A 26,328-nucleotide genomic window follows, 5' to 3' on the forward strand; every position below is an offset into this window, starting at 1 on the left:
TGTCCTAGCACCACTTGTTGAAAAGATTATTTTTTCCTCATTGAATTGTATGAGTTTCAGTCCACTGAAACTCAGTGGACTATGCTGTCACTTCCTGGGTTTTCTGTCCTTGGAAACTTCTATCAGGGGTCCCATGAGACTTTGAATATAACAATAATGCCTTTTATTGAGTACTTAATATTGAGTGTGCTAGGCACATTGTATATATTCTCTTGTGTCCTCACCAGACTTCTGCAAGGTGAACATTATTTTTCTCATCTCAGAGAGAAACAAATTGAAACTCAGGATTTTGGTCATTTGCTGAAGGTTGTTCAGTAAGTGGCAGAGCTGGGCCTTGAATTTACGTCAGTCTTGGGTCCCAAGGCTGCGTTCATGTGGTTCTCTGCTCCCAGGAGGCCCACCCACCCAGCTTGTGTATCATTTCTGGGGTCCTTTGGGGCCATCACTAGCCAGATATATGTATGTGTGGCAGAGATGATGGCCTGAAACCTAAATGGAGATTATATGACTTCATGGTGTGATTTGGATGCTAAAAAAAGCACAAATTGTTGCCTCCAGCTGCTCCATAGGAAGTAGGCACCTAGAGTGAAGTGAGTCCTCTTTTGCCCTGTCCTGTTGCACTGCTCCTTAGGGTTATGTTATTTTTGGAAGCTGTGAAGTGGAGCTTGTTCAGAAAAGAGTATCAGGATGGTAGCCTGCCTTCAAATGATGGCTTATGAGGCCTGTTTGAAAGGCCTGGAGGTATTTAGCTAGAAACAAGCAGAGATAGATAGGTTTTATTGGTCAGAGGTTATCACGTGGGAAAAGGGTGAGATTTGTCCGAGAGTGTGGAAAATATGGCACAATGGTTTGGCTGGACAGGAGGAAGTTTTTGAAACCCAGAGCTAATGGAAGAGGGCAGGAGCTGACTTGTGGAGTCATGAGCTTGCTATATCACTGGTGGTGTCCAGGCAGAGTCTAGCTGCTTACTTTATGGGATTGCTATAGAGGCTCTTTGGGCCTTCTGCAAGGTATAGACCTGGTGGATTTTTTAGGGTTTTCTTTGACCTCTAACGCCTGTATATTGGGGCTTCTGATTTTGTGGGGACTTCCTGTCCATACAGCTGGGATTGCTCCCAGCCCAGATCTGTCATGTCTCACTGATCCCGAGGGCTAAATTTGGAATTTAATAACAACACTTTGGATTTATGTAGCCCGTTTACTTGGAGGTACTTCATCTGTTATCCCATTAATTCTCATAACATCCCTGGGCGGAAGGTGAGGGCGGGCGAGAGAGAAGGAGTCTCTGGCTTTTCAGCATCCTGAAGGTGAGAGGAGATAGCCGGGTTCGGTGCAGGCCATGAAGCTGGGGACGTGGCCTGGATCACAGTCCCTCTGGCTGGTTCCCCACACAAAGACCAGGTTCCCTACTGGACAAAGGATGTTTTGCCCCGGCAGGAAACTCACATCTTGTGCAGACTATATTGGTGATATGTTTCCAAGAAAGGTTTAAGATACACCTGTGGTGTGTGAGGCTCCAAGTCGACTCTGTCAGGAACGGGAATGGGTGGGCCTAGAGGTGAGAGGGAAGAAGACTGTTGTGTCCACCACTAACTGGCTTGCAGAGGGGAGGGTCCAGAGTCAGCAGGGAGGTTTCCTCAGGGGATTTGAGCTGAGTTATACCAGGGGCTATGAAGGATGAGCAGGGGTGGAAGGGAAGGGTGTGGTGCCCCAGGGGGAGGGGCTCTGCTCGTGCCAGGGCAGGTTGGCTTTGGAATTCTTAACTACTTCAGACCATGTTGTTTGTTACTCCTACTTCTACCCAGGCTCTTCCACAGCCTTTCTATGTCCTTGCCCTTCAAGCCTTGGTGTCTGTACTTCAGACTGGCCCTTGGTGAATACCCCAGCCTGCCCTGGGAACACTCTTGGCTGGCTTCTGTTGCTGATCTTCCTGGGCCCAGGCGAGGGAGGGCACGGAAACTCAGGACCACAGACTGCAGCTTGTTGCAGCTGGCAGGTCCCTTGCAAGTCATCAGGTACTATACTCTCCTCCCTTTTGCAGATGAGGCAGTTGGGGCCTGGAATTGTAAACAGGTGAGGAAATTTTCAGGCAGAGAGAGGCGAGAGAAGGTGGGCGGGTTTGTAGAAGGAAGAAGAGCCAAGACTGGGGAGCGTATAGAAATGTGGCCAGAAGGGCGGGAGGGGTTGGCCCATGCGGGGACTGTAGCAGATGTTTACAGGTTGGACTTTACTTAGAGGGCAGGGAGAAGCCACTGGAAGATTTTAGGCAGAAGACTGGTGCATCAGCTGTGCCTTTTACAAAGGGCACTGGCCAGAAAGCCTCTACTTTAAGTCCTGTGTCCAGTTCATCTACACATCTGGCTTTTCTTTCAAATGATCTATCCAGAACCTGTTTGTTTCTTACCACTTCTGTGGCCCCTGTGGTCCAAGCCTGATTTCTCACCTTGTTACTGCTGTGGCCTCTTCACCGCATGCCTGATTATACCTTCACCCCTTAGATTTATTCTCCACGCAGCAACTGGAGTGTGCTGTGAGGAGGAGAGTCAAATGAGGTCCTTCTTCCGTCCAGAACACCCCCAGGGGCTGTCCATGTCACTTAAAGAGATGCTTAAAGGTTCTCCATGATCCACATGACCTGTGACCTGGCCTCCCATCACCCTCCCAGCTGCTAGCTCTGCTCCTCCAGCCTGTCAGCCCTGTTACTGCTCCAGGACCTTTGCACATGTTATCCCCTCAGCCTGGACCACACTTGCCCCAGCCAACCTTGTGGGTCATTCATGTTCTCCCTTTCATCTGGTCTTCGTTCAAGTTGTTACCTTCTCTGAGATACCTTCTCTGACCACTTTATCAAAGATTGTAGCCTTCCTCAAGTTTTCTTTCTGGCTTTGATGTTTTCTCCTCAGTGTTCACTTCTATTTTCTCATTTCTTGACTGTATTCTGTCTAGAAAGGAAGCTTCATTAAGGCAGGGGTTTTGTGTGTGTGTGTCTTCACAAAAAAATTTTTTTTATATGTACATCATTGCTATAACCCCTGTGACTAGACCAATGGCTGGTACCCAGCAGGATAGGTACATACTTGCTGAGTGACTGACTGAATGGTGGCTGTTTAGGGAGCACACTGGTCTCAGGGGTGGGACTGGAGTGGAGTAGGGAAACCAGCTGGGAGGCTGTAGCAGAATTTGACAGGAGATGATGGGGGCTCTTGGGTGTACAAACACCAAGGTTTAGGTGCTCTTCCCTTCACTATAATGCATGAACTGCCAGTTGGGAAGCGCTTTTAGGTTTTTTTCGTCCGATTCCCTTTTTGACAGTGTGGGGAAACTGAGGCCCGCGAAAGGAATTCCCCAGCCTTCCTGTCTTCCAGACAATATTTTATTAAAGAACTCTGGTCTCTGGGAGAGGGGAGCCCTCTCAGGTTGTGTGGCTGCGGGTGCTGTTAGCGTACTCAGTGGCAGGCTGAGGGCCTGTCATGGGAATTTGACACCTGTGATGTGCTTTTCTCAGTGGTTACCTTGGGGTTGGTAAATGATGGCTCCTGCCCCAGCACTGCTAGTTTGGTTGGAAGCTGAGATGCTTGCTAGCTGTTCATCTAGGAGGATCTTCTAGTCACCTCTCCAGCCATCCATTTTATCTCCCTGCCACTCTCTCCATTTGTTTTTCTTGGGGGCGGGTAGGTCTTGACTGGTCTAAGCTAATAAAAGTGTGGCGTTGGCTCCTGGCCTAGTAATGGCTTGGTGATGGGCAGTGACCCAGACCTAAACTGATCAGTGTACGGAACTGCCCCTGGCTAAAGCAGCAGATTGAGGTTAGGCCAATTGCAGTTGGTGGGAAGGCTTCCCCTTGATGGCTGGGAAGAGATCGCTCCTGTTCCACGTGATGTGATGTGCAGACGTGAGGCTTAGAACCACTGTACAGGGGATCCCTGGGTGGTGCAGCGGTTTGGCGCCTGCCTTTGGCCCAGGGCGCAATCCTGGAGACACGGGATCGAATCCCACGTCGGGCTCCCTACATGGAGCCTGCTTCTCCCTCTGTCTGTCTGTCTGTCTGTCTGTCTCTCTCTCTGTGTGACTATCATAAAAAAAAGAAAAAGAAAAAAAGAACCACTGTACACATTTCATTACCATGAAGAAAGCCAGCTTGAGGACATAGTTGGGATTTGGAGCAGGCCAGAGCCCTGCTCAAACCTACCTGAAGCACCTGTTGTCCTGGACTCTAGTTATGGAGGCTAATGAATGCTGTCTCTTATTTAAGGTATTTTGAATTGGCTCTTCTGTCTTGGTCATTGAAGAAAGCCTGACATTTGGGTGGATAGGCAGTGACAAGGAGGCATGAATGGGGTTGGTGAGCCTGGTGTGGCTTTGACTGGGAGCATGCTCCACAGCCTTGTCCATGTCCTGGCCCCCCTGAGAAGCCTATCCCATAGTCTTGGAGGGCAGGTGCCAAGGAGATGCCAGGTTGGGCTGTCTGCATAGTTTCTAGCATGATTGGGACCATGGGGAGATGGCTGTCTTTTTATAGGGTTACTGGTTTTTTTGCCCCTCTTCTGTGGACATGGACACATACCCTTTGGGGAGGGTCTCCCTCAAAGGGGAAGGTACTGGTTCCACCTTGCCAGGGTTCTGCACACTTGTCCATCTGGTGTCTTGTGAATGCTTGCTGGGCCACAGGTGGCTCCTTTCATCTCCACACATGGAGTCCTTTACCTTTTGTTTGCTCCTGTAGGCTGTTGACCAACAGGCTCCTTCCTGGAATATTTCTAAGTGCAAGAAAAACATCAACTTACTAAGAAAACCAATTTTGTTCAAGTATGCTTAGCGAAATATTAAATAATTTGTGATGAAGTATCCTATATGCTTCTTTATTAATGTGATAATTGTATCTTGTGGCAGATCTGATAACTTCTAATTCAAAGTAGTGATCAAGAGCATAAAGGACATTTTGAGTTCTGCAACATCTGTGGTATTATATGAAAATATTTCTGTTGGTGACACAATTATTGGAACTCATCAGGCTGTTGAGGTTTGTTGTTTATATTCATGATGGAAAAAAGTTAGAAGTTAGTGAAATAAAGATGTCTTTTTTTTTCCCATCCAAGTTCATGTCCTCCCCTCCCGCCCTACCCCACATGGATGCCATGGGAGATGTCTGCGGGCCCCAAGTTAGGAACCAGAGTGACAGTTGTTGTTGTTTTAAGAAAACCCTTAAACACACATACTCTCACTGTCACACACACACATTGTGTGGATGTATGTACCTACACACCTACTGGGATTTTTATACCTTCGCGGTTACAGAGGACACCTCGTACCTCTCCAGATGAACCTGTTGTGCACATGCACACACATGCACACCTGCAGGCACACTGAGAGAGACACTGCATCCATGGGCACATGCACACACATACAACCAGTACATGGGGCCATCTGTATACACCCCTCCACAAAAGTTTACACACAGGCTCATACATATGCTCATGTACATCTTGCTGTATCCAGAGCCTTCTGTATAAATGTGCACAATCCTAAACTCCAGGCTGAGTGGGCAGAGCTGTGGGGCCTGGCATGACTGCTGCATGGCAGCCCTGCACAGGCAGAGGAGGTCAGGCTCATGCCATCTGGATGCTGCTGCCTAGCCCCCAGGCGCCAAGGAGGCCCAATCTAGGGGGATGAGAATTCTGCTAATCCTCTTTCCTAAGGTGTAAATCAAGGAGCCAGGAGGCCTTCAGAGTCTCCTCTCTTTCCTTTATGAAATCCTAATCTGCCCCCAAAGGGTGATGGGGATTTGGTTGATGTCACTGTGCCACCGCCACGAGTGGGCTCGACCGAGCCTGTGGGGGCAGTGGGCCAGTGGGCCCAGTACAGTGCAGGGGTGTCCTCAAAGGGAGGCATTCTTCATTGGTAATGAACATTATGTCTGCAGAAACGAATGGCCCAACCTCCTATTCAGTTTATGTAAAATAAAACAGGCCATATGCTGCTGCTTTCAGAGTTTGGGTGTTTAAATTAAATGTTGTTTAATGAATATTCAAACCCATTTGCTCCAAAGTTGTGCTCAATGTGGCGGCGGCTTTCATCCCCCCTCCTTCCTTGCAGCCCCCTCCCTGCTCCAGTACCCAGGGTATTAAGCCATTAGAACGGGGTGTGAACATCCAGGCATCTGTCTTCCAACGGAAAGTTGGATATTAAAATGCTGGAGCAGATGACAGTATAAATAAAGACATACAGTGAGAAGCTTGTCTGGTTATTTTTTTGTTTGGTAATTAAGACTGAGGAGGTTTTGACTTAAGTTCTATCTTACTGAGAAACAGAGGTAGGGGGCCGAGAGCTCCCACCTCTTCCCTCTTTCCTTTATTCATCAGTTTAAAGAGGGGCTTCCACATTGGCCTCTGTGTAACTGGTTTATTGACAAGTGTCAACTTGGTGACTTAGAGATGTGAAATGGTTTTATGTTTCTCTAGTCACTGCTTTCTGCTGAACTCTGTCAAATTACCCTTAACATTAGCTGGAGTGGAGTCCATAGCTTTATGGTCAGAACTACCAGTGTCTCTGAACGAAACTCTCCCCTTGGCCTACTGTAGGTGAGGCCTGTACTCAGTGATGGAAGGCGGGAGGGGGTAGTGTTTGCTTTCTCACTCCTCTTCCTACTCCGGAGCTTTGGGGCCCATCCCCAGGGGTCAGGTACAGGGATAATGGGCTGTGGAGGCAGGCTTCTTAGAGAAGTGGTCCCCATATGTGGTGGGAGGCATCTCTGCTTTTGTTTCCTGCTATGCTTGACTTGGTGGTCTCTGTGTAGATGGCAAGCTGGTGTCCTTGGGGCAGAGTCTAGCTCTTGCCAGCACCATCAATCTGTGAGGATGCCCTTAGAGGCAGCAGGTGTCTTCAGCCCCGTGAATGGTGCACACTTGCCTTCTTTGTGTGTGTGTGTGTGTGTGTGTGTGTGTGTGTGTTGCAGGGTGGGGCGGGGGGCAGGTGGGTGTCAAAGGGCACTGCTTCCTGGGCTGTCCTGCTGCTCTGGCCCATCCTCTCTTCTCTATACCTCTTTGCAGCTGCGCAGGAGCAACTAAGGCCCTACTGTACCTTCAGGGGTCCATGGGATCAGGGGTGTGGGTACCCTCTTTTTTCCTACGCATTCTACCCTACTGTCCACCTTATGGCTCCTTCAAGCTTTCTGCCTTGAAAGAACCCCTGGGGAAAGTGGACGCCATGTTCCATGCTTATATAAATCCCCAAACTCCAGGGGACCCGTGTCAGCTTTACCTGGCATTATTACCTTCCTAGGTTTGGTTCCTCTGTCCTGGAAGTACAAGGTGGGGCTGCAGATAATGCAGCTCAGCAAGCACCCAGCTGGGAAGGGAAATGCCAGCTTCCCTTCTTATGGGCAAGCCCCCCCATTTCTATGAGTGGTTCTTTTGAGCCCTTTTCATTGAAACAATATGTTCTCTCTGATACCGATTTCCCCAGTGATCCTCTGTTTTTCTTCCCCTGTCCCTTACATAGAGCATGTGTGTGTCTGTGTCTGTTACCCTGTATGTGTGTCTGTCTGTCATGGTTTGTGCTGGGGCCTGGTGTTAGAGGGGCTGTTTCAGTTTCTTGATGAAACCTTTGCAGAGGTGTCTGCTACCAGTGGCTTTGTAGATGTGTGATAGTGACACTTTGCTTTTAGCTATGTCCCCATAACTAGTCTGGGGCAATAGTAAAAATCCCAGCTGACATCCTGCACACGCCTTGAGTGAGAGGATTGATGTATAACAGGAACAGTTTTAGGAGCATCATGAGGGTTTCTAAACTCCCCTCCAAGCTACTTCTTGAACCAAAGAGCTCAAATTGCTCCCATGCCTTTAGTTATCACCTCCGTGTGGGAGACCCCCACACACGTCACCAGCCCCAAGCTCTCTCTGTGGCTATCTCCACTTGGACATCCCACAAATTTCAAATTTCAGCCCCTGTGCCCTGACCCTGCCCTTCCTCTGGGCTCAGCTCTTGGTCTGAATTTTGAATTTCCTTGACCCTTGACTTCCTTTGCTTTCTTGGAATCTGGCTTCCAGATTCTAGATTCACTTGAATAGGCAGCCTAGTTGGATCTGTCTCTGTCGGTGTTAGCATTTTGCACGTGATAGGATATGTCCTCAGGGAAAAGGACACAACTGAGGGCTCCAAGGTATTCCCTATAGGACTTGATTCCCCCACCCCCCGCCTCCTGGCCTCCACCCAGCTGTCTGGGAGGATTGGGACCTTCTAGGTGAGCCCAGTTTGGAAATGTTCTTCCCTGGTCTGCTTGTATATGTGTGTGTTTGTGTGTGTGTGTAGAAAGAGATTGGTATGGAGCCAGTGTCCCCATTGAGAATCTGTTCCCAGGGCTCACAGGAAGCTGGGCATCCTTGCCCACTGATAGTGGCTCTCAATCATACACACATGTATTATCCATGGTGGGAGTGTCCCATCTTAGGTGGATAGGAGGCCTGGTCCAAGTCCATGCCTAGGTATGACTCTCCTAGTCCACAGGTATGGACTCAGAGAATGCATTTTTATGATAATCATAGCTGAACCATTCCAGAGCTGGATGTGCTGTAAGGAACTTGTTTGTTTCTTCACTCTTCCAATCTGTACTAAAGCTGGTACTGGGAATTGGGGGATGTCAGGATGAATAAGGTACGGCTCCTCTTCTTCAGGGGTTCATGGTCTAGTGTACCTGGGAGTGGATTCTGTGACATGTGTTTGGTGGCACTGGACATCCCAGCCAGCCACTGTCATAGGATGAGAGGGGCTCAGCCATCATAATACACTTATTTAATACCTACTTGTTGCCAGCCGCTTATGATGAAGGAAAGGCAGGCAGATAACCTCTTCCAGTATTTAAAATTAGATGCATTATCTCACTGAGTCCTTTCTAAACTATGCCAGTCAGAGACTATTTCCATAGGAGATGATAAATTTGAACAACAGAGAGGTTAAGTTTTTGACTTTGGTTACAGAGCTAGTGAATAATGGAGCCAGAACTTGAACTCAAGTCTTTTGACTCCAGATGATTGCCTGGCTAATGATGCATGCTTCGAAGAGTTATATCTTTCATTTGGTGGGGAAGACTTTCAGTTCTAGGGGACCCAAACACTGGATCTGCACTGAACTTTCCTTATTGAAAGGCAGTAACTCCAGGAGTATTTTATAGATGCCTCCTCTTATCTCTAGACAGCTGAGCCATGATGCCCTGAATTCTGTGACAGCCTAATCTGCATACTGCCAAGGAACTAGGGGAAGTCCTTGCAAGATATGGGGCTTGTGACCCTAGGAAGGATGGAGAGAAGGACATTAGGACAAGAGGGGCCAGGGACGCCTGGGTGGCTCCGTGGTTGAGCATCTGCCTTTGGCTCAGGGTGTGATCCCGGGATCCAGGATCGAGTCCCACATCGGGCTCCCTGCATGGAGCCTGCTTCTCCCTCTGCCTGTGTCTCTGCCTCTCTCTCTCTCTCTCTCTCTGTGTCTCTCATGAATAAATGAAATCTTAAAAAAAAAAAAAAGGGGGGGGGCCAAGAGGCACCCCTGCCTCTTGGGAAGCACCATGCCCATTGTTGTAGGTGGGGATTGTTGGGTTGCATGGACTACAATCCATGTGAGCCTGCTCATGTACTAGGCTAGGCATAGTGGTTAGAACAGGGCAGGGGTCTGTAGATGGGGAGTGAGGCCAGTGGGGCTCATGGCAGTTGGATCTGGGAGGCCATCAGAGAGGGAGGCAGCTCCCCCCTCTCTCTCTCTCTAGTCTTTCATCTGTCTTAGGCTGTGTGGCCTTTGTCCTTTGCCCATCTCTGAGAAGCCTCTTTATCTTCTTCTCTGTAGGCAGGACCCCTTTGTTTACTCATGGCTTCTCTGCTCTGTACACCCTCTCCTTTAGCTTGTTGGCAGATGGCTTGGTTTGCTATGCGGCCAACTGTGGCCATGACTCTACACAACCCCCGAGACCTATCCCTGTCTAACTTGGTCCAAATTCTTGAGAGGAATCTGACCGATCACTGGTTAGCCAGCCTTGATGTTTTTAGGTCAGATATCCATCTCTGAGTCAGAGGAGAACATGTGGTACAAGCAGGGCCACTTAGGGCTGCCCCTTCAGCTGGGGCTGTGGGCAGGGCAAATATACCAGTGCATCTGCCACGCACCAAAGGTCAGTTGAAGCTGTTTGTCTTACCCTAGACCTTGCAGAAGAGCAGAACCTGCCAGTTCCCAGGATCTGATTTTCTCCTAATGGGCAGCTGGCTGCCTCCTTGAGGCTTTGGAAGGGAGATTGTACCCTGTGGGAAGCCTTAAAGACCAGTTTGTGATAGGTTCTTCCTGAATTCAAATCACCTTGAGCCCATAAGGAGGGAGGGCATTGTGAGACACATATCCACCTGGAATTCCATTTAATTCTCATAACCCTGCCAGGAAAAATGGGCCTGATTATTGCTATTGCACAAATGATGGAATGTTCATTTGTTCATTAGGTATTTACTGAGTATTTACTAGGTACCAAGGCAGTACTGGCTCTTGAAGATACGGTGGTATGCAGTGGCTGACATTACTGCAAGCTAACTGTAGAGACTGTGGGAAGGAAGAGGGTGATATATATTTATTCCTTTCAATCCTCAGAACAACCCTATGAGAGAATTCTGTTTTTAACGCATTATACAGATAGGGAAAATGAAGTCCAGAGAGGTTAACTTTTAACTTTTCATAGAAGGTCACACAGCTAGTAAGTGGCACTATCTGAATATGAACCTAGGCCTGATGGCCTCTTATCATTTAATCCAGGAATTCTGGGTAGAGACAGAATTTGCTGGCCAAGGGGTGCTTGAGAAGTAGTGTTCTCATAATCTTCATCCCAGCTGCTCCTCCATTCCTTTTTTTTTTTTTTTTTTTTTTTTAAGATCCTATTCATTTATTCACGAGAGACACAGAGAAACAGAGACATAGGCAAAGGGAGAAACAGGCTCCCTGTGGGGAGCCCAATGCGGGACTTGATCCCAGACTCCAGTATCACACCCTGAGCCAAAGGAAGATGCTCAACCACTGGGCCATCCAGGCGTCCCTGCTCCTTCCATTCCTGAAGGAGTGGTGGGCAGTAGGGGTCCTACATATGCATCACCCACCTTCCCCCTTCATTTCAGAGCTTCATTTCTGCTTTCTCCCTATGTTCCTGCTCCTTATGTGGTTTTCCTCATCCCAAGGTCACAAAGACTCTTGGCATTCTTGTAGGCCATCTCGTCACATTGTGTGCTGTGATCTGAAGGTGTGTAGCCCCCAAAATTTGTGTATTGAAATTGCAATCTCCCAGGTGGTGTACTATGTGGGGCCTTTGCAAGATGTTTAGTATACAAGGGTGGAGCCCTCATGAATAGGATTTGTGACCTCACGAAGGAAGCCAGAGAAAGCTCCCTCATCCCTTCCACCAGGTCTGTGGTGAGAAGTATGTGACCCAGAAGAGGGTCCTCACTTGACAGTGCTGCTTGATCTTAGATTTCCAGCCTCCAGAAAGATGAGAAATAAATTTCTGTTGTTTATAAGCCACCTAGGCTGTAATGTTTTGTTAAACTAGCTTGAGTGGACTAGGATGCTGTGTGTGTGAGAGCCCTGCTGACCCACTGGCTGAGTGGGGCCATGGTTCTCCATGGCTGCCCCTGCCAGCCACTTCCTCTGTGTTCCTGTGGATCTCCACTGGGGTCATGTCTTCACTGAGGAAATAAGCTGTGTGTGTGAGGGAGAGAGGGTTAGACCTCAAAGCAGGCCTTGGCATCAGGGCTTTTAATGGGCAAAGTGATAAGGTACTGGTCCTTAATTGGCTAGCACAAGAGCCAACTGGGTCCTGCTACATCCATACAGCCCTCCTGCTTCCTTCAAGGGCAGCTGTGTTGGGGGCCATGGGGCAGCCAGCTCACAGAGCTCAGCCGGAATCAGGCGGGGCTAGAGAATAAGGAGCAGCCTTCCATCTGGCTTCGGGAACATTCTGGGATGAGGGCCTTCTCCCTTATGTTTGATGGCCTTCATCACTACTTGGAGAAGGAAATTCTGGCCAAATGTGTTTAACTCCTAGGCTGTTCTAATGCCTTACGTTATAAAGACCCCAGAAATTGCCAGTAGTGTGTTGATGAAGAAACAGTGTTAGCCGGATAAGTTGGGAGAATGGGAGACCTTGAGGTCCCTGTGGGGTCAGGACTTCCATGTTAGCTGTGGAGAGAAGACATGGCAATGTCAGAGCACTGACCTGGCAGAAAGACATGATTTGATGTCATGGGAAGAGCCTAAGTACAGGATCCAGGAGGCTTGGAGCCAAGCAGTAGGAAGGTAGTAGTTAGTAATAGCACAGTCTTAATATGGGCTGGGTACCTCATATAAGTGCTTTACATATTTTAATTCATTTAGTGTTCATGACAACCTTTGAAATAGGTTCATTATTGCCTCTATTTTAGAGTCGATGAAATTGAGGCACAGAGAGGGTAAGTGACTTGCCTAAGGTCACAATAGCCACTTAGTGGCTGAGCAGACAGTCAGGGGCTGTGCTAGCTGGCTGTGTGACCTAGGGCAGGCCTCTGGGCCTCTTCTTACAGGGTAGCTGGTCTTGTAGCACCATGCCCGTTGTTGTCAGCTACACTTTGACATGGCAGTCTAGCCGTGGGCTCTCCCAAGGGTATAAGATGGCGAGGGGTGGAGCTCTCTTCCCAGGGACAAAGAAGCTGCCCAGATGATGTCATCGTGAAGCTGCCAGAGCCAGCCTTTCCCGGTTGATCACACTAGTCATTAATCCCCATGTAAAACACAGTTTGGGACCAGGCTGCAGACCCTGTAGTTACTCTCATGTTTTCATGCGCCTGATAAATGATTCTGCTGGAAGAGGCGTGAAGGGCATCTGTGGAAAGTGGTTCTGAGCAAGATTCTTTAAGACCTTTTTACACATTCCTATCCATTCTGAGGCTGCCCTGGGACTGAGAAATGAGAATGCTTGTAGTACCAGGAAGGCCTTTGGTCTGGAGTCAGGAAGCCTGTACTGTCTTCTTGCTGGAAATTGGAGAGGGAGAGCTTGCTTGCAGAGCTGCTGAGCCCATCTTTTTCACTGGACTTTGAGGAGCTGGGGGAGTGGAGGAGAGGCGAGAGGCCTTGGGTCCAGACAGGGGAAGGAGCAGCTTGAGGTTGACCAGCGTTAGTTCTAGCATTAGGACCTTAGGGCCACGCCTGGCCTTCCTCCCTGCCCAACCTACACAAATGGAACACTGTTACTGTGCTTCGCCTGCATTGTCTCCACTCAATGTCCACGTCCCCCCAAGGAGCTTAAGACTACTTACAGATAAAGAAACTGAGGCCCAAGTGGCAGAACTGGAATTTGGCTCCAAATGCTTTCTTACTTATATTCTTTGTGTTTCCTTTTAATATTAAGACCTCTTTATATCTTCCAGAGCACTTTCTCTTCATGCACAGGCTTTGGTAGAAATAATTCCTGAATCAAAATCAGGATGGCCAGTTCCTCTCCTGCCATTCCAAGTTCAATTCCCAGCTCCATCATGTACTAACTGTGGCCTTGAGCAAATTGTGTAATGGTTGAAGCTGCAGTTACTACTTTGTAAATTGGAGATAATAATGTCTAAATTACAGGGACTTTTTCAGGATGAAATGAAATCCTTAGAAGGCATTTATTATGACAAGTATGCAGGTAAAAGCCACTAAATTAGTATCGGTAAGGAGTACCAGTATTTGATATTGAGTCTTATCCTGAAAATCTGGAATTAAGTTCATGCTAAAGCATTTTGCTATTTTTTAAAGAGGGAATGACTATTATGATTTCATTTATTAAGGTCTGTGGTAGGCTGAATAATGAGCTTCCAAAAGTCCATGTCCTAATTCTGGACCTTGTGACTATGTGAACTTACATGGCTAAAGGGGCTTTGTAGATGTGGTTAAATGAAGATTCTGGAGATGGGAAGATTACCCTAGATTGCCTGGGTGGGCCCATTGGGTCCTCTTAGGAAGGCAACGGGAAGGTCAGAGTTAGAGAAGCAGATTTGTTGATGGAAGTAATGAAGTTCAGAGAGAGATTTAAAGATGGTTTGCTGCTAGCTCTGAAGTCGGAAGAAAAGGCCACAAACCAAGAAGTGTGGGCAGCTTCTAGAAGCTTGACAAGCCGAGAAGCAGATTCTCTCCTAGGGCTTCCATAAAGAATGCAGCCCTGCCAACCCATTCTGGACTTCTGGCCTTTAGAACTGTAAGGTAGTAGATCTGTGTTGTTTTAAGCCACCAAGTTTGTGTTAATTTGTTTATAGTAGCAGTAGGAAATCAATACAAGATCCATATTTAGTATATTCTATTCAAATTCCTTAGGCATTTATAAGCACCTCGTCTAGGCCAGGCACTGTGCTAGGTACCTCACCTAAATGTGTGTCTAGAAACAGTGTGATGAGTGGGTACAGAAAGCATGAGCTTTGATGCAGAAGAGGCAAGCAGGAATCTCAGTTTTACTCTTCATTAGTGGTGTGACCTTGGGCCAGTCACTTGACCTCTTAGAGCTTCAGTTTTCATGTCTGTAAAGGAGAGAGTTTTATACATGAAAAATACATGATGTGGCCAGGTACTCAGTAACTTCTAACCTAATTCATGTTGCTGCCTACTTCTCCAGACTCAGATGCACCACACCTCACTTCCCCAAGAGAGCCCTTGTCTGGTGAAAGCACACTGTGGGGTTGTGTTCAGTGCCTCTTGTCTCCGGGGCTCTTCTGGGGAATGAGTAGCCGGCCTGCCCAGCAGTGCCCAGGACAGATTTAGGTCCAGATGTGGGGAAGAATTCACTTTTAGCCAGCACTCTCCATAGGTGGAACTGGCAACTTGCCACCTTGTTTTCAGGGAACCCAGGTGTTATGGCTGCCCTCCCCTCGGGTTTCAGATGTGGACATTTGATGTTGCCCCCTATGGTCACACGTAGTTCTAGAGCTCATTGGTGGGACTGAAAGAAAGATGGGCGTCTTGCAGTCTGGAATTTGTGTCTCTCTCCTGGCCTTCCATGCCGGTGGGCTCCGTACTCTTCAGGAATACAGGCTTTATTTCATGACTAGCAAAATCTCATGGATTGTACTTTGTTTTGGGTTGGTGGGTTAGAACAATATTTTGGTAAATGTACACATTGAAAATTGCCCAATTCTTTTTCATTCTGTTTTGGCAATTCTTCATTTTTCACTCCACTCAGAGCTCCCAGATAGAAGTAGCCTGAGTTGATGTTAACATCATGAGGGCTTTGCCTCCAGCCAGTATCTGTCTGTATTTGAAGAGTTGGATTCCCCCTTTGAATCCCTCTTCCATTCAGTATCTCCTGTAATGATCTCAGCAGCTCTCTGAGGTATGCATTCTCATTCTGCTGCTCTGATGTTCAAGCAGGATGAACAGGGGAGGGTACTGGGTGTGAAGACCATACCACTGTGTCCATGGCTCTGGTCATTTACCGCCAGCATTCATTCCAATTGCTCTGGGCTTGTGGTGCGCTGATGGTCACTTATTTGAATAGTATCCCTGGTTATCCCCATTTTACAGATGAGAAAACCCAGGTAGGTGAAGGACGTGTGCCAGGCCATGCTGCTGAACCCAGGGCCCTTGACTCTGAGAACTCATAAGCTTTTCCCGCCCAAGCTGCCCCTCTTTATGGGAGGTTAAATCATGCTGGCTTTAAAGACCCCATTACAATACCTTGGTTTCTTTTCTTTTTACCACCTCGAAGCGGCTGTAAAAATATTAAAACCAATTGCCGTCATCTTTCAGACCGCTGCGTTTATGAGATGTAGCTTTCAAATGAATGGAAATAATCGGAAACTCCCTCCCCGTTCCATTCTATGGGGGCATTTCAGATTTATACAATATTTCTGAAAGCTCTTATAATAGGGCATATGCACTTAGGGCATTAATGAAGTCGGCTCAGTGCTGGCTGGTCTCATTTCATGGAGCTAATTGTTAAGTGTTTTGCATACTTACAATTGAACTAAATTATTCCAAGCTAGCTGGTTTCAGGAAGTGTTAATTATATTTCAGTAAAGGAAAATCAAGGCTAAAAAATCATCCACTTAGAGCTTATCTATTTATGAACATCTCATTCTGGAGATCTCAAACATATATTTTAACGCCATGTGAATATTGAGATTAATATTTCTTCACTAAAGAAACCTTTCTTCCTTCTTTGAATAGTCCCCCTCCCCCCATCCCATCCTTCCAGCTTTATTCAGCAGCCTAGTCTGGAAGTTGAAAGAAGCCTTCCTTTGTATTTCTGGCGCCTTGAATCTTTAAGTTGGATGCCAGGAACAGCATTAGCTCCATTCATCTTGAGACCAACTGGCCTTCTGTAAATGATATTAAGTAATTAATTTATGGGTCCTGCACAGGCCATTTAGGACCCAGTGCTCCCTTGCTCCTGGGTTCCTTTTTGAGGAACTTAGGCATTTTCACCTGGGACATGGGTTGGAGAGGGGGGTGAATGACCAAGAACTGCCACTCAGGTCTCAGTACAAGGGTGGGGGCCATGGGGGGGATGGGAGAGGAGCAGGTCCGGGGGGTCTACAATGCATGTATCGTCTATTCACACTTCTCTTCCTACTCATTGGACCAGAAGGTCTGAATGAATGCCTAACAAGAAGTTATTCTAGTTTCTTTTGCATCTGTTGCTCAATTTCTTTTCTATTTGTTTTTAACTTTCTGTTCATCCACTCATGCATGCATTCATTTTCTCATTCAGTACACACATATCGACCTATGTAAGGCTTATCACATGTGAACACTGGACTAGGGGCTGGGCATGGAGAGCTGAGAGGGGCAGAACACTCCCACTCAGGAGCTCTCATAATACAAAAATAGACCACGGTGTCAGAACCACCTGGAGAGCTTGTTAAAGCACAGGGTGCTGGGCCGTACCCCAGAGTTCCCAATTTAGCAAGACGAGGGAGAGCTCATGATTTACATATTGAAAAGACTCCCAGGTGACGCATCAGCCTCTCTACTTCCCTGGTCCAGGGATCATCCTCTGAGAAACACTGGGAGACTCATGGGATTTACAGATTATATCCCAAGACCGTCTTGATTTTTCCAAAGAAGACATACAGATGGCCAACAGACATCATCAGGGAAATGCAAATTTAACCACAATGAGATATCACTTTACACATGTCAGAATGGCCAAAATAAAAAACAAGAAATAACTGTTGGCGAGGATGTGGAGAAAAGGGAACCCTCGTGCATTGTTGCTGGGAATGCAGATTGGTGCAGCCGCTATGGAAAACAGTATGGAGGTTCCTCCAAAAATTAAAAATAGAATTGCCATACGATCCAGTAATTACGCTACTGGTTGTTTACCCAAAGCAAAGGAAAACACTAATTTGAAAAGATACATGTACCCCTATGTTTACTGCAGCATTGTTGACAATAGCCAAGATATGCAAGCAGCTCAGGTGTCCATTGATAGATGAATGGATAAAGAATACACACACACAGAGGAATATTATTCAGCCATAAAAAGATAAAATTTTGCCATTTGCAACAACATGAATGGAACTAGAGAGTATTATGCTAAGTGAAATAAGTCAGCTAGAGAAAGACATACAATATGATTTCATTCATGTGGATTCTAAAACAAAGAGACAAAAACAGACTTAACTACAGAGAACAAACTGATGGCTACCGTGGGGATGGGTGAAATAGGTGAAGGGGATTAAGAGTGCACTTGTCTTGAGCACTGAGAAGTGTACAGAGTTGTTGAATCTTTATATTGTACACATGAAACTAACACTGTAGATTAATTATATCTCAATAAAAAATAAAAAGATGTGTAACTACATTTATATGCACACTATCACAGAGCTTTTTAGAGCTTTTTTGGCTAGGAGATGAGAGAGGCATTTTTTTCACAAAGTTTTTTTCCATTAAAAAGTCACTTTTATCTCATAAATAATGAATGGAAAATAGGCAATATGTGTCGAGAAATGGATGTCGAGAAATGGATGTCGAGTGGCTAGTCAGGCTCATGAAGCAGCTGTACAGTCCCCCTGTACACTAGCCTTCCAGAATGAGATTCAAGTCCACACTTGTGCAAAATGACAAATTACCCCTTTGTAGAGGCTTCCAGGGATGCTCACATGTATAGAGGACCGTGGGTGGAATTAATATTTAAATAGCAGTGATATGAATGTCATCTCAGTGTTAAACCTACACATGCTCTGGTCTACCCAAAGTTTATGTAGGCCTGACCTTGGTATGTGGGGACGGAAGAAGCACAGCACATTAACTTGGAGAGAGAAGAGTCTCTGGGAATGTCAGTCCACCTGGGGCTTGCAGGATGAATAAGAGTTTGCTAGCACTGCAGTGAAGGTGGGGTGGAGAACATTTGGGGCAGAAAGAATGGTCTGCAGGGCACAGAAGGGAGAAAAGTCAAGGCTTGTTCAAAGAGCATAAAGAAGGAGTGCAGATATTGCTGTATGGCTTTGCAGGGGGAGAGGAGGGAGGAAGGGTTGTAGGTGAAGTGGGATTACAAAAACCTTGACTATTAGGCTGAAAAGCCAGACTTTGTTCTGAAATGTAGGTGACAGAGTCAGAGTGACTCAGGGCTGCTGTTAGGTGGGGGTGGGATTAGAAAAGAAGTCTGGCAGGGCTAGGAGATTTGTGAGAGGTACAGTTAATGAAAATAAGATAAAAAATGATCAATAAATGAATTAAACTTTAGTTCCTCAGCAGTAGTTGCTATGTTTCCAGGACTCATTTGCTGTCGCTCATAGCTAGTGGCTGCCACTGGACAGTGCATGTAGAACTTTATCGTCGGAGAATGTTCTATTGGACATCGCTAGTCTAGAACGGAACCATGCAGTCTGGGGCGGGGCGGGGGGGCGGGGAGGTCCGTGCACTTCTCACTGCAGGGAGAGACGGGTGTGGCAGGAGGGGCCAGAGTGGAGCCAAGTTCAGGGATAGCAGGTGGGTGGAGTAGAGGCAGTGCTCTGAGGCCCTTAACATGGTCAAAATGATGGGAGTGGCTGAAAAAGGCCTAATTAGAAGTTGGACGAAAGATGGCACCAGCTGAGTCCTAGAAGCCAATCCAAGTTTCAATAAGTAGAAGCCACTGGTGAGCCTAGCAAAGGGCAAAAATGGTGGAGAGAGATGCAGCTTGGGCCGGTCAGCTCCTTTCTCCTGGAAATTTGAAGTGGCACACAGTGACTGAGGGCATTAACTGTGGCACCTGAGGCTGCTGTGTTTGGGAGGCTGGCTACAAAGGCTTTGCACAGGAAGATGAGCAGCCTGTGTGTGGAGAGAAAGAGGTCCATGCCCCTGAAAGTAACAGTATGGCTTGATCACCTTCCAGGTCCCTTGAGGCTCCTCTCCTTTCCCTGTGACACCTGAGCATCTTCACAACGGTACTGTCTCTACTTCTAACCAAGGGTAGGGTGGTAGGTGGAGGGGGGTGGTTTTCAGTGAATTTCCCTTTCTTACAACCCAGCAATCTCTAAACACACTGACTCCCTATGTGGCATATACCAAATGCTCAAAGCTTGTCGAATTGTCGAATTCGTGTGAGATTTGAACGATGGACAAGATTGAGACAAGCAGAGGGAAAGAGGAGGCCAAGGGCTGCCTCTTCATCCTCCTGCCCGCCCCTTTGAATGCACAAAGAAATACTACTGGCGGGCCGCTGAAAGATTTCCTTCTTCCCTCACCCCTTTGGCACCTGGAATATGGCATCCCCCTCCTTCCTCCTTCCTGAAGCTACACGTGTGGCTGGCACTGTTTCTGATGTCTTGCCTTGCATCGCTACACTCCCACATCAATTCAGGTGGCGGTTTAGAGCCAATTAAAATTTATAAGCCACAGGTAGTGAGTGAAATCCCAAGGATTAATTTGCTCAGTGGAGTATTAATCTGTGTAATGTCATAGGCGCTCCTTCAACAAACGTGGCAAGATGGAGACGGGGAGGTACATCCCCTCCTGTGTTTTACTGTAAATGCTTTAATTGGTCCCACTGGGCTGAGGGTGGGGTGTGGCTCCGCCTCTGAGCACAGTGAAAGGGCAGAGTCAGCTATTTGGGTCCCCAGCTGAGCTGCCCAGAACTCAGCCCCCCTCCCCTGCTACCTAGCAGAGCCCACAGCCCCCTCCCTCAGCTGGTAGAGACACGCCCTCTCTGACCAGCACTCCCTCTGCTCTGTGCTCCCTTTCCGCACTGCCCCCGAGGCAAGACAAGGGAAGGCGCAGTAATGGGCTGATTCCCGTCAGCTCCCAGGACCTGCCACTTTCCAGGGTTTTGTAATTAGAATCCTTCTCAATTAGGAGGTGGGGTGAATCAGCATCCAAATTAATAATGTGGCAATGCTCACCTGTCCAGCCAGCTACCTTGCGCAACATCACCAAAGAGCAGGAGAGAGGATTTACTAATGCTGAGATTGCAAAATTATGGCTCCATTGTTGGCTGGATGTGAGCCTGTCCAGTAGGCTTTGATGCTGGGGTTTGAGACACCTGGGTTCTAATTAAATCCCTTCCCCCAGCAGAGCTTGGCTGAAGGGAACCTTGTCTCAAGGGCACTCGGTTTCTTCCTGGAGAATGTAAACCTCAGTGTTGCAGTTACTGGAGCTGGTGACCCTGGAGCTCAGAGGGGATTAAGTGGTCTGTCAGAAAGGTAGGCAGACGCAGAACCACAGAACCGTGGGGAGCCATTTAATATAATAACTAAGAATTCTGGCTTTGGACCCAGATTCAAGTCCAAGTTCTCTACTGAGTAAGTGGATGCTTTCAGGCAAATTAACTAACTTCTCTGAGCTTGTTTCCTTATTACTAGAATGCACATTGAAACATCTACCTCATAGGGTTGCATGATGTATAATGAAGTATTTGGCCTACTGCTTGCAAATAGCCAACATTTAACAAATAGTGGCTTTTATTATTGTCATTAATAGTAGTGATAACAGTAAAAAAAAAAAAAGCCCCAAACCCTCAGGTGTCCTGAGTCCCAGGCTCCCTCTGCCTTCCTGTCCCTTGGCCTCTCTCAACCTCACCTGTGCTTATTAGGATGGTGAACACGATAGTGGAGGGGACAGCTTTGAATAGGGCATAATTGCCACTTAAGCATAAGGGAATATTTATTACCAACAAGCTAAGTCGAGGGCTGCAGATCCCTGCAAGGATGGACGGCTTGCTCTGATGACATAGAGAAGAAAGTTCTGGACAAAAGTTCCTCTCGGTTTCAGAGGATTCTGAAGTTAGAGTGTTAGTCTAAGTTCACTGTTGCTTGCAACAGAAATGACTTCTGGCTAAAGTGGCAAAGGAATTTGTTGAAAGAGAATGTGACCTATCAGAGCACCAGCAGGGTAGCTAGGGAAGCAGGATAAGGGTAGCACCAGGACCACAGTCTGAACTGAGCTGAGCGAAGGCTTGGTGTGGAGCTGGTGCTACTTCCACCCCACTGTGATACCCTAGGGACCTGGGAGCTGCCTCTACTTTTGGGACACATTTCCTCCTGACCCAGGCCTCTTTAAGTCATGGGTCCACTTTGATGACACACTGGGCTTTAGCTGCAAAGAGGAGAATGGAAATATGAAACAACTCTCAGGCCTGCATTGTTTTCTGACTTAGGAAGACTCACGCAGTAGGGTATTCCATAGTAGGAAGACTCAGCCACAGTGATGATCGTCAGTGACAAATGCCAGCAGTCTTCCAAATCCCCATCCACTGGACCATGAGGATGTTGCAACCTCACCTGGCACATTTCTGGCATATTTCTGCATTGACTGGTACTTCTGTGTCTTCTACTGTGTTGAGAAAGGGACCTATGCTCCTGGCAGTTGAGGCCCAGATCTTGAGATGGTATTGACAGGTTGCTTGGGAACTCTGGGGTGGGGGCAGAGAGTGAGCAAATCAGTGATAGCTGGACTTTTCCCTGTTTTCAAAGGCAGCTGCTCAGAAAGTTAGGCCAAATGCAGAGTCTAGTTCTCCAGAGAACCAGTGAATCAGAGCCAAGGTTTCAGAGCAGAGGGAAAGCCAGCAGTGCAGCCATGGTGGGGAGCTTCCTTTCTGGGGACACACTTGGGTTGTGATGCCCCTCCTCACCAGGCCCTACTCTATGATATAGTGTGTCCAGTGGGGAGGAGATTGGCTAGGAAGGCCCCTTTTCTGCTCTGATGGCACAGCTCTTGTCCCAGGGTCGTCCCCCTACCCATGCCCCCCCATGGCGGGGGTGGGGTGGGGATGACCACTGTGCTCCAGGGAAATGAAAGGTAGCTTCCCACCGCCAAACAATGCCAGATGACATTGACACTGTTGATACAGAGACCACACTTTGAGGACCAATGTCCTAAGGGTTCCTGGTGTTTCAGATGAGGTAAGGGAGGCCATGTGGGTTTTGACTCCCTGGCCAGCCAGCTACCCACTGATGGTTTGAAGAGAACAGCACTACTTTTTTTCTGTGGAACCGATAAGATTAGCTTTCATTTTATACTGGTGTTTGACTGTTTTGGTGCTGTTTTGGGAAAACGGCTGGAATATATCAGTACTTTGGCAGTGGGAAGCTACCTCTCAGAGTCAGGAGAATGTATATGTACTGATTTAGGCTAATCTCTCAGATACAGTATGTGAAAAAAAACCAAGGTGGAGAACAATATGTGTAATATGCTAAAATTTGTGTAAAAATATAGAAATACGTTTGAATTTACATAAGATCTCTCTAGTAATAGCAGATACCTCTTGGAAAGGGCACTTTATGGACTGGGGTTGGAGGTGATAGGTAGGAGACTCACTTGCCACTAAATCTCCTTGGTACCGTTTGAGTTTTTAAAGTCTACACAGTTGAGTCTTGAACAACATGGGTTTGAACTATACAGGTCTACTTATATGTGGATTTTTTTTTGATACAGTACAGGACTATAAATGTATTTTATCGTTTTCTTAGTAACATTTTCTTTTCTCTAGCTTACTTTATTGTAAGAATACGGTATATGATGCATATACAAAATATGTGTTAATCGACTGTTTATGTTATTGGTAAGATGATAGTAGGCTCTTAGGTAAATTTTGGGGGAGCCAAAAGTTGTACGTGCAGTTTCAACTGTGCAGGGGGTAGGTCGCCCTAACCCTCCTGCGTTGTTCAAGGGCCAGCTGTAGGTGTACTGGTCAAAAAATGAAAATGTAACAAAAAGCACTGGCAATAGAGAGCCACAGTCCTGTCTGGCTCTCTGATGTTTTGATCTTGGAGCAGTGGTAACCAAGTCTGCAAGTCAAAGATGAACAAGGCTCATGTGGTGCCCTGAGAGCGAGGAGGAGAGGAAAGCATGGCAGCAGGTGTCGGCAGAGTTCACTGTGACACACATAGAGACGGCCCCCTCTCTAGGCCTCTGTCTGTACTATGCAAGGAAAGGGAGAGGTGGAGGTGCACAGGGCCTCTGCTCGTAGACTGTGGACTGGGCCAAGCACCGGAGGAGCTCTGGAGGGCAGAGCTGTGCTTGCCAGGCAGTTAGGACACTGAGCTCACAGTAGACTCCAGCTGGGCATTTGCATGACGGAGTCCAGGACCGCAAAGGCGCCGGGGGTTGGGGGTGTGAGGCCGTGACGGAGCATGGCGCCTCACTGACAGGGCTTCCCATTCTCCCTACCTGATGTCCTGTGTGCCTGCGAGGGGCATTATTGTTAACCCCTTTCTGCACATGAAGAAATGGAGGCTCATTTTTTCCAAGGAAGCTGCCCAAGATTGCACTGCTGGTTAATGGCTGAGCCAGGATTGGAACTCAGGTTCCTGGCTCCAAATTCTGCTCAATAAGTGGGGGAGATAGGAAAGAATTCAGGGTCCCAGATTTGAGAAGTGGATTTAGTAGAGCTGGTGGTTCACAGGGAGCTGCTGACCCGGAGGAGCTCCCTCAGGCTGGGGCCTCAGCTCCTTCTTCACAGGGAGGATAGAGATGCCCCTGGAACCCTGTGAGACATTGTCCCATGTCTGGTCCCATTTCCCCCTTTCATTGCCAGTGCCAGTCAGGCCAGATAAATTAATAAGATGAACACTACTGTCTGCCTATTGAAATCCTGTTATTCCTTGGAGGTCCAGCTCAAATGCCTGGCTTCCATGAAGATTCTCTGACCAGCCCCAGTGAGCTGGATAGCTCTCTTCTGACCTTGTGGGAGCCCCAGGCCGAGTGAGACAGTCACTTCAGAGCCCTTCTCTGAGCAGAGGGCCAAGATTGGATTCCTTGCAGTTGCCCATCCTATGGCAAATGATAGGTGGTGCACAGTAATGTTTTGTGAAGGCTGAAAGGTCTCCTGCCCTCATTTCTCCTCTCTCCAGACAGAAATCATTCATGATGAGGAGTCTCATCTAGTTACAACAGAGGGTGTGTGGTAGGGAGTGGCCAGGGACTAGTGATCCGAGTTGGGGCTGGTTGTGAATGCCTTTGTCCTGCAGGCTGCAGGTAGACCTCATCCTGGGGGCCTTGGGAGCCATCAGAAGTGCAGTCTCTCTGGCAGCAGTAAGGTGGGAAGCCTGGGGGCTACAGGGAGAGCCTGCATGTAGACAACCAGGGACTCAGCAAGCCTAGGGACCTGGCATGGATCTGAATTAGGCAGTGGGGGAGGGCTGATGGGGGAGGGCAGCCAGCACTGGGGTCAGCAGTTGGGGGGAGGGGAGGAGGAAGGAAGAAAGGACGATAGGGGACTCCCAGTGCCTGGTGGCTTCTAATGGGCTTGGCAGTGGGTAATAAAGAATTTCAAGTGACAAGAGGGGTCAGAGGAAGTCTCAACGTTGGAGAGGCACACTCTTACAAAGGAGGGGTAATGGCCAACTTCACAGGCTTCAGAGATCAGTCTGTGGAGACAGGCTAGGGGAGAGGTGGCTGGAGCCAGCAGGTGGGAGGCCACTGGCGGTCCCGTGTGATTGCTTTCTGGGGTGTGACAGTGGCAAAGCCGGACAGCAATGGGAGGCTGGCAGCTGAGGCATGGCTCATGGGCTAGGAGTGGGCGCTCAGCACAGGTTCCCTGCTTGATTGATTCTGCTGCTTGAACAACACAAATAGCCGGAAATGTAAACACCGCTGGATCCGGCACAGCGCCCCTTGGCATTGCTAATTAGCCCAGAGATTATTCCTTGCAAGGGAGCAACTACATCACGCCTCGGTTCTGGCTGAACAAGCTGAGCAGGGAGGCAGGGCTGGTCAACGGCTCCCGTCGACACCTCTTTCCCTGCCCCGGTTCTCTTTTAGAGATGCCAGAAACAGTCACCCAGTCCCTGATCTCCTGGTCCTACCCTTCCAAGGTACCATTGCTTAGGTGTTATTAGTAAAGAGAAGGGCTAATTTGTGTAACGGAAAAGTCACGGAGAGAGAATGTGGTATAAATGTTAATCGCTTTTTTAACTTCACATTATGTGATCCGTTAACATTAATATTTAATTTAATGCAGTCAAAAGATTAATGCTTGTGTTTATTTCTAAAAAAGGCAAGGATGCTTCAGGCTGCTTTTCAGCTTGGTTGAGCTTTGGGGAAAAAAAAACCCAAAAAACAAAAAACCAACCAACCCACCCAGAACAGAAGAAATGTATTCATGCTGTAATAAGACAAATACTCTCTCCCCCACCCGCTCTCCCTCCTCCATTCCTAAAAATAAGCCGCGGGGTTCTAATGGGGACACTGATTAAATATTCGGCTCTGTAATTTATGCCCAAGTGAATCCCAACAGGAACCAGGGGCTCTGGAAATCTGTTGTGAAATAATTATCCTGAATGACATTGTCGAGATGGTCTGCAAGGGTGCTGTCAATAATGCATTAGCCCAAATCTGTTTGAAATACAGCAAGGAAATTACACGATATTCATGGGAACCTGAAAGAATTATCAGTAAACAAATTTAATCAACTTGATGTTATGCATACCACTCAACCTCTTATTATCTGATCATCTAGGTTTAGAACACGCAGGGGAATTGAATGACGCGGGACGCGAGGCTGAGCGTGTGTGTGTGTGTGTGTGTGTGTGTGCGCGCGCGCGCGCGCGCGCACGCGTGCGCATGCATGCTTGGTGGAACCAGCCTCAGGTCTCTGCATTTCTCCTCCTTGGCTGTGTTTCATTTGCATTTTTCTCTAGGCTTGATTGTTGGCTGCCAGCTTTCACCTCAGCCTAGCTCTTGAACTCTCTTCTTTCCCCCAGAGTCAGAGCCCTGCTTAGAAAAGTCAGCTGACTGCCTACCTTTCCTCCAGATGCCTCTTTCTCCTCTTCTGCCTTTCAAAGAAGCAGTAGTTGCCCCTACTATGGAAGTCAGGAGAAAAGAGGTAGGAAGGAGAGGAGGTGAGTGCCATCATCGGGGGAGACACTTCCTGGCATAGAAGAAAGAACCCTAAGT

General features: G+C 47.7%; 1 protein-coding gene across 4 annotated transcripts in view; it reads left to right on the forward strand.

The window, feature by feature from the left end:
* Positions 1-26,328, forward strand: part of RPS24 (ribosomal protein S24) — a 155,222-nt gene that overhangs the window by 18,862 nt on the left and 110,032 nt on the right. The window contains exon 5 of one of the 4 annotated variants that reach the window (XM_049109077.1): positions 19,331-19,354. The exons of the other annotated variants lie outside the window; for them this stretch is intronic. Coding sequence (XP_048965034.1) covers positions 19,331-19,339 — 9 coding nt within the window. The 3' untranslated portion in view covers positions 19,340-19,354. Of the gene's footprint in view, positions 1-19,330; positions 19,355-26,328 lie in introns of those variants that run through there. 4 annotated transcript variants of the gene reach the window in all.

This window comes from Canis lupus, chromosome 4 (genome assembly GCF_003254725.2).
Source record: "Canis lupus dingo isolate Sandy chromosome 4, ASM325472v2, whole genome shotgun sequence".
Classification (NCBI taxonomy): Eukaryota; Metazoa; Chordata; class Mammalia; order Carnivora; family Canidae; genus Canis; species Canis lupus.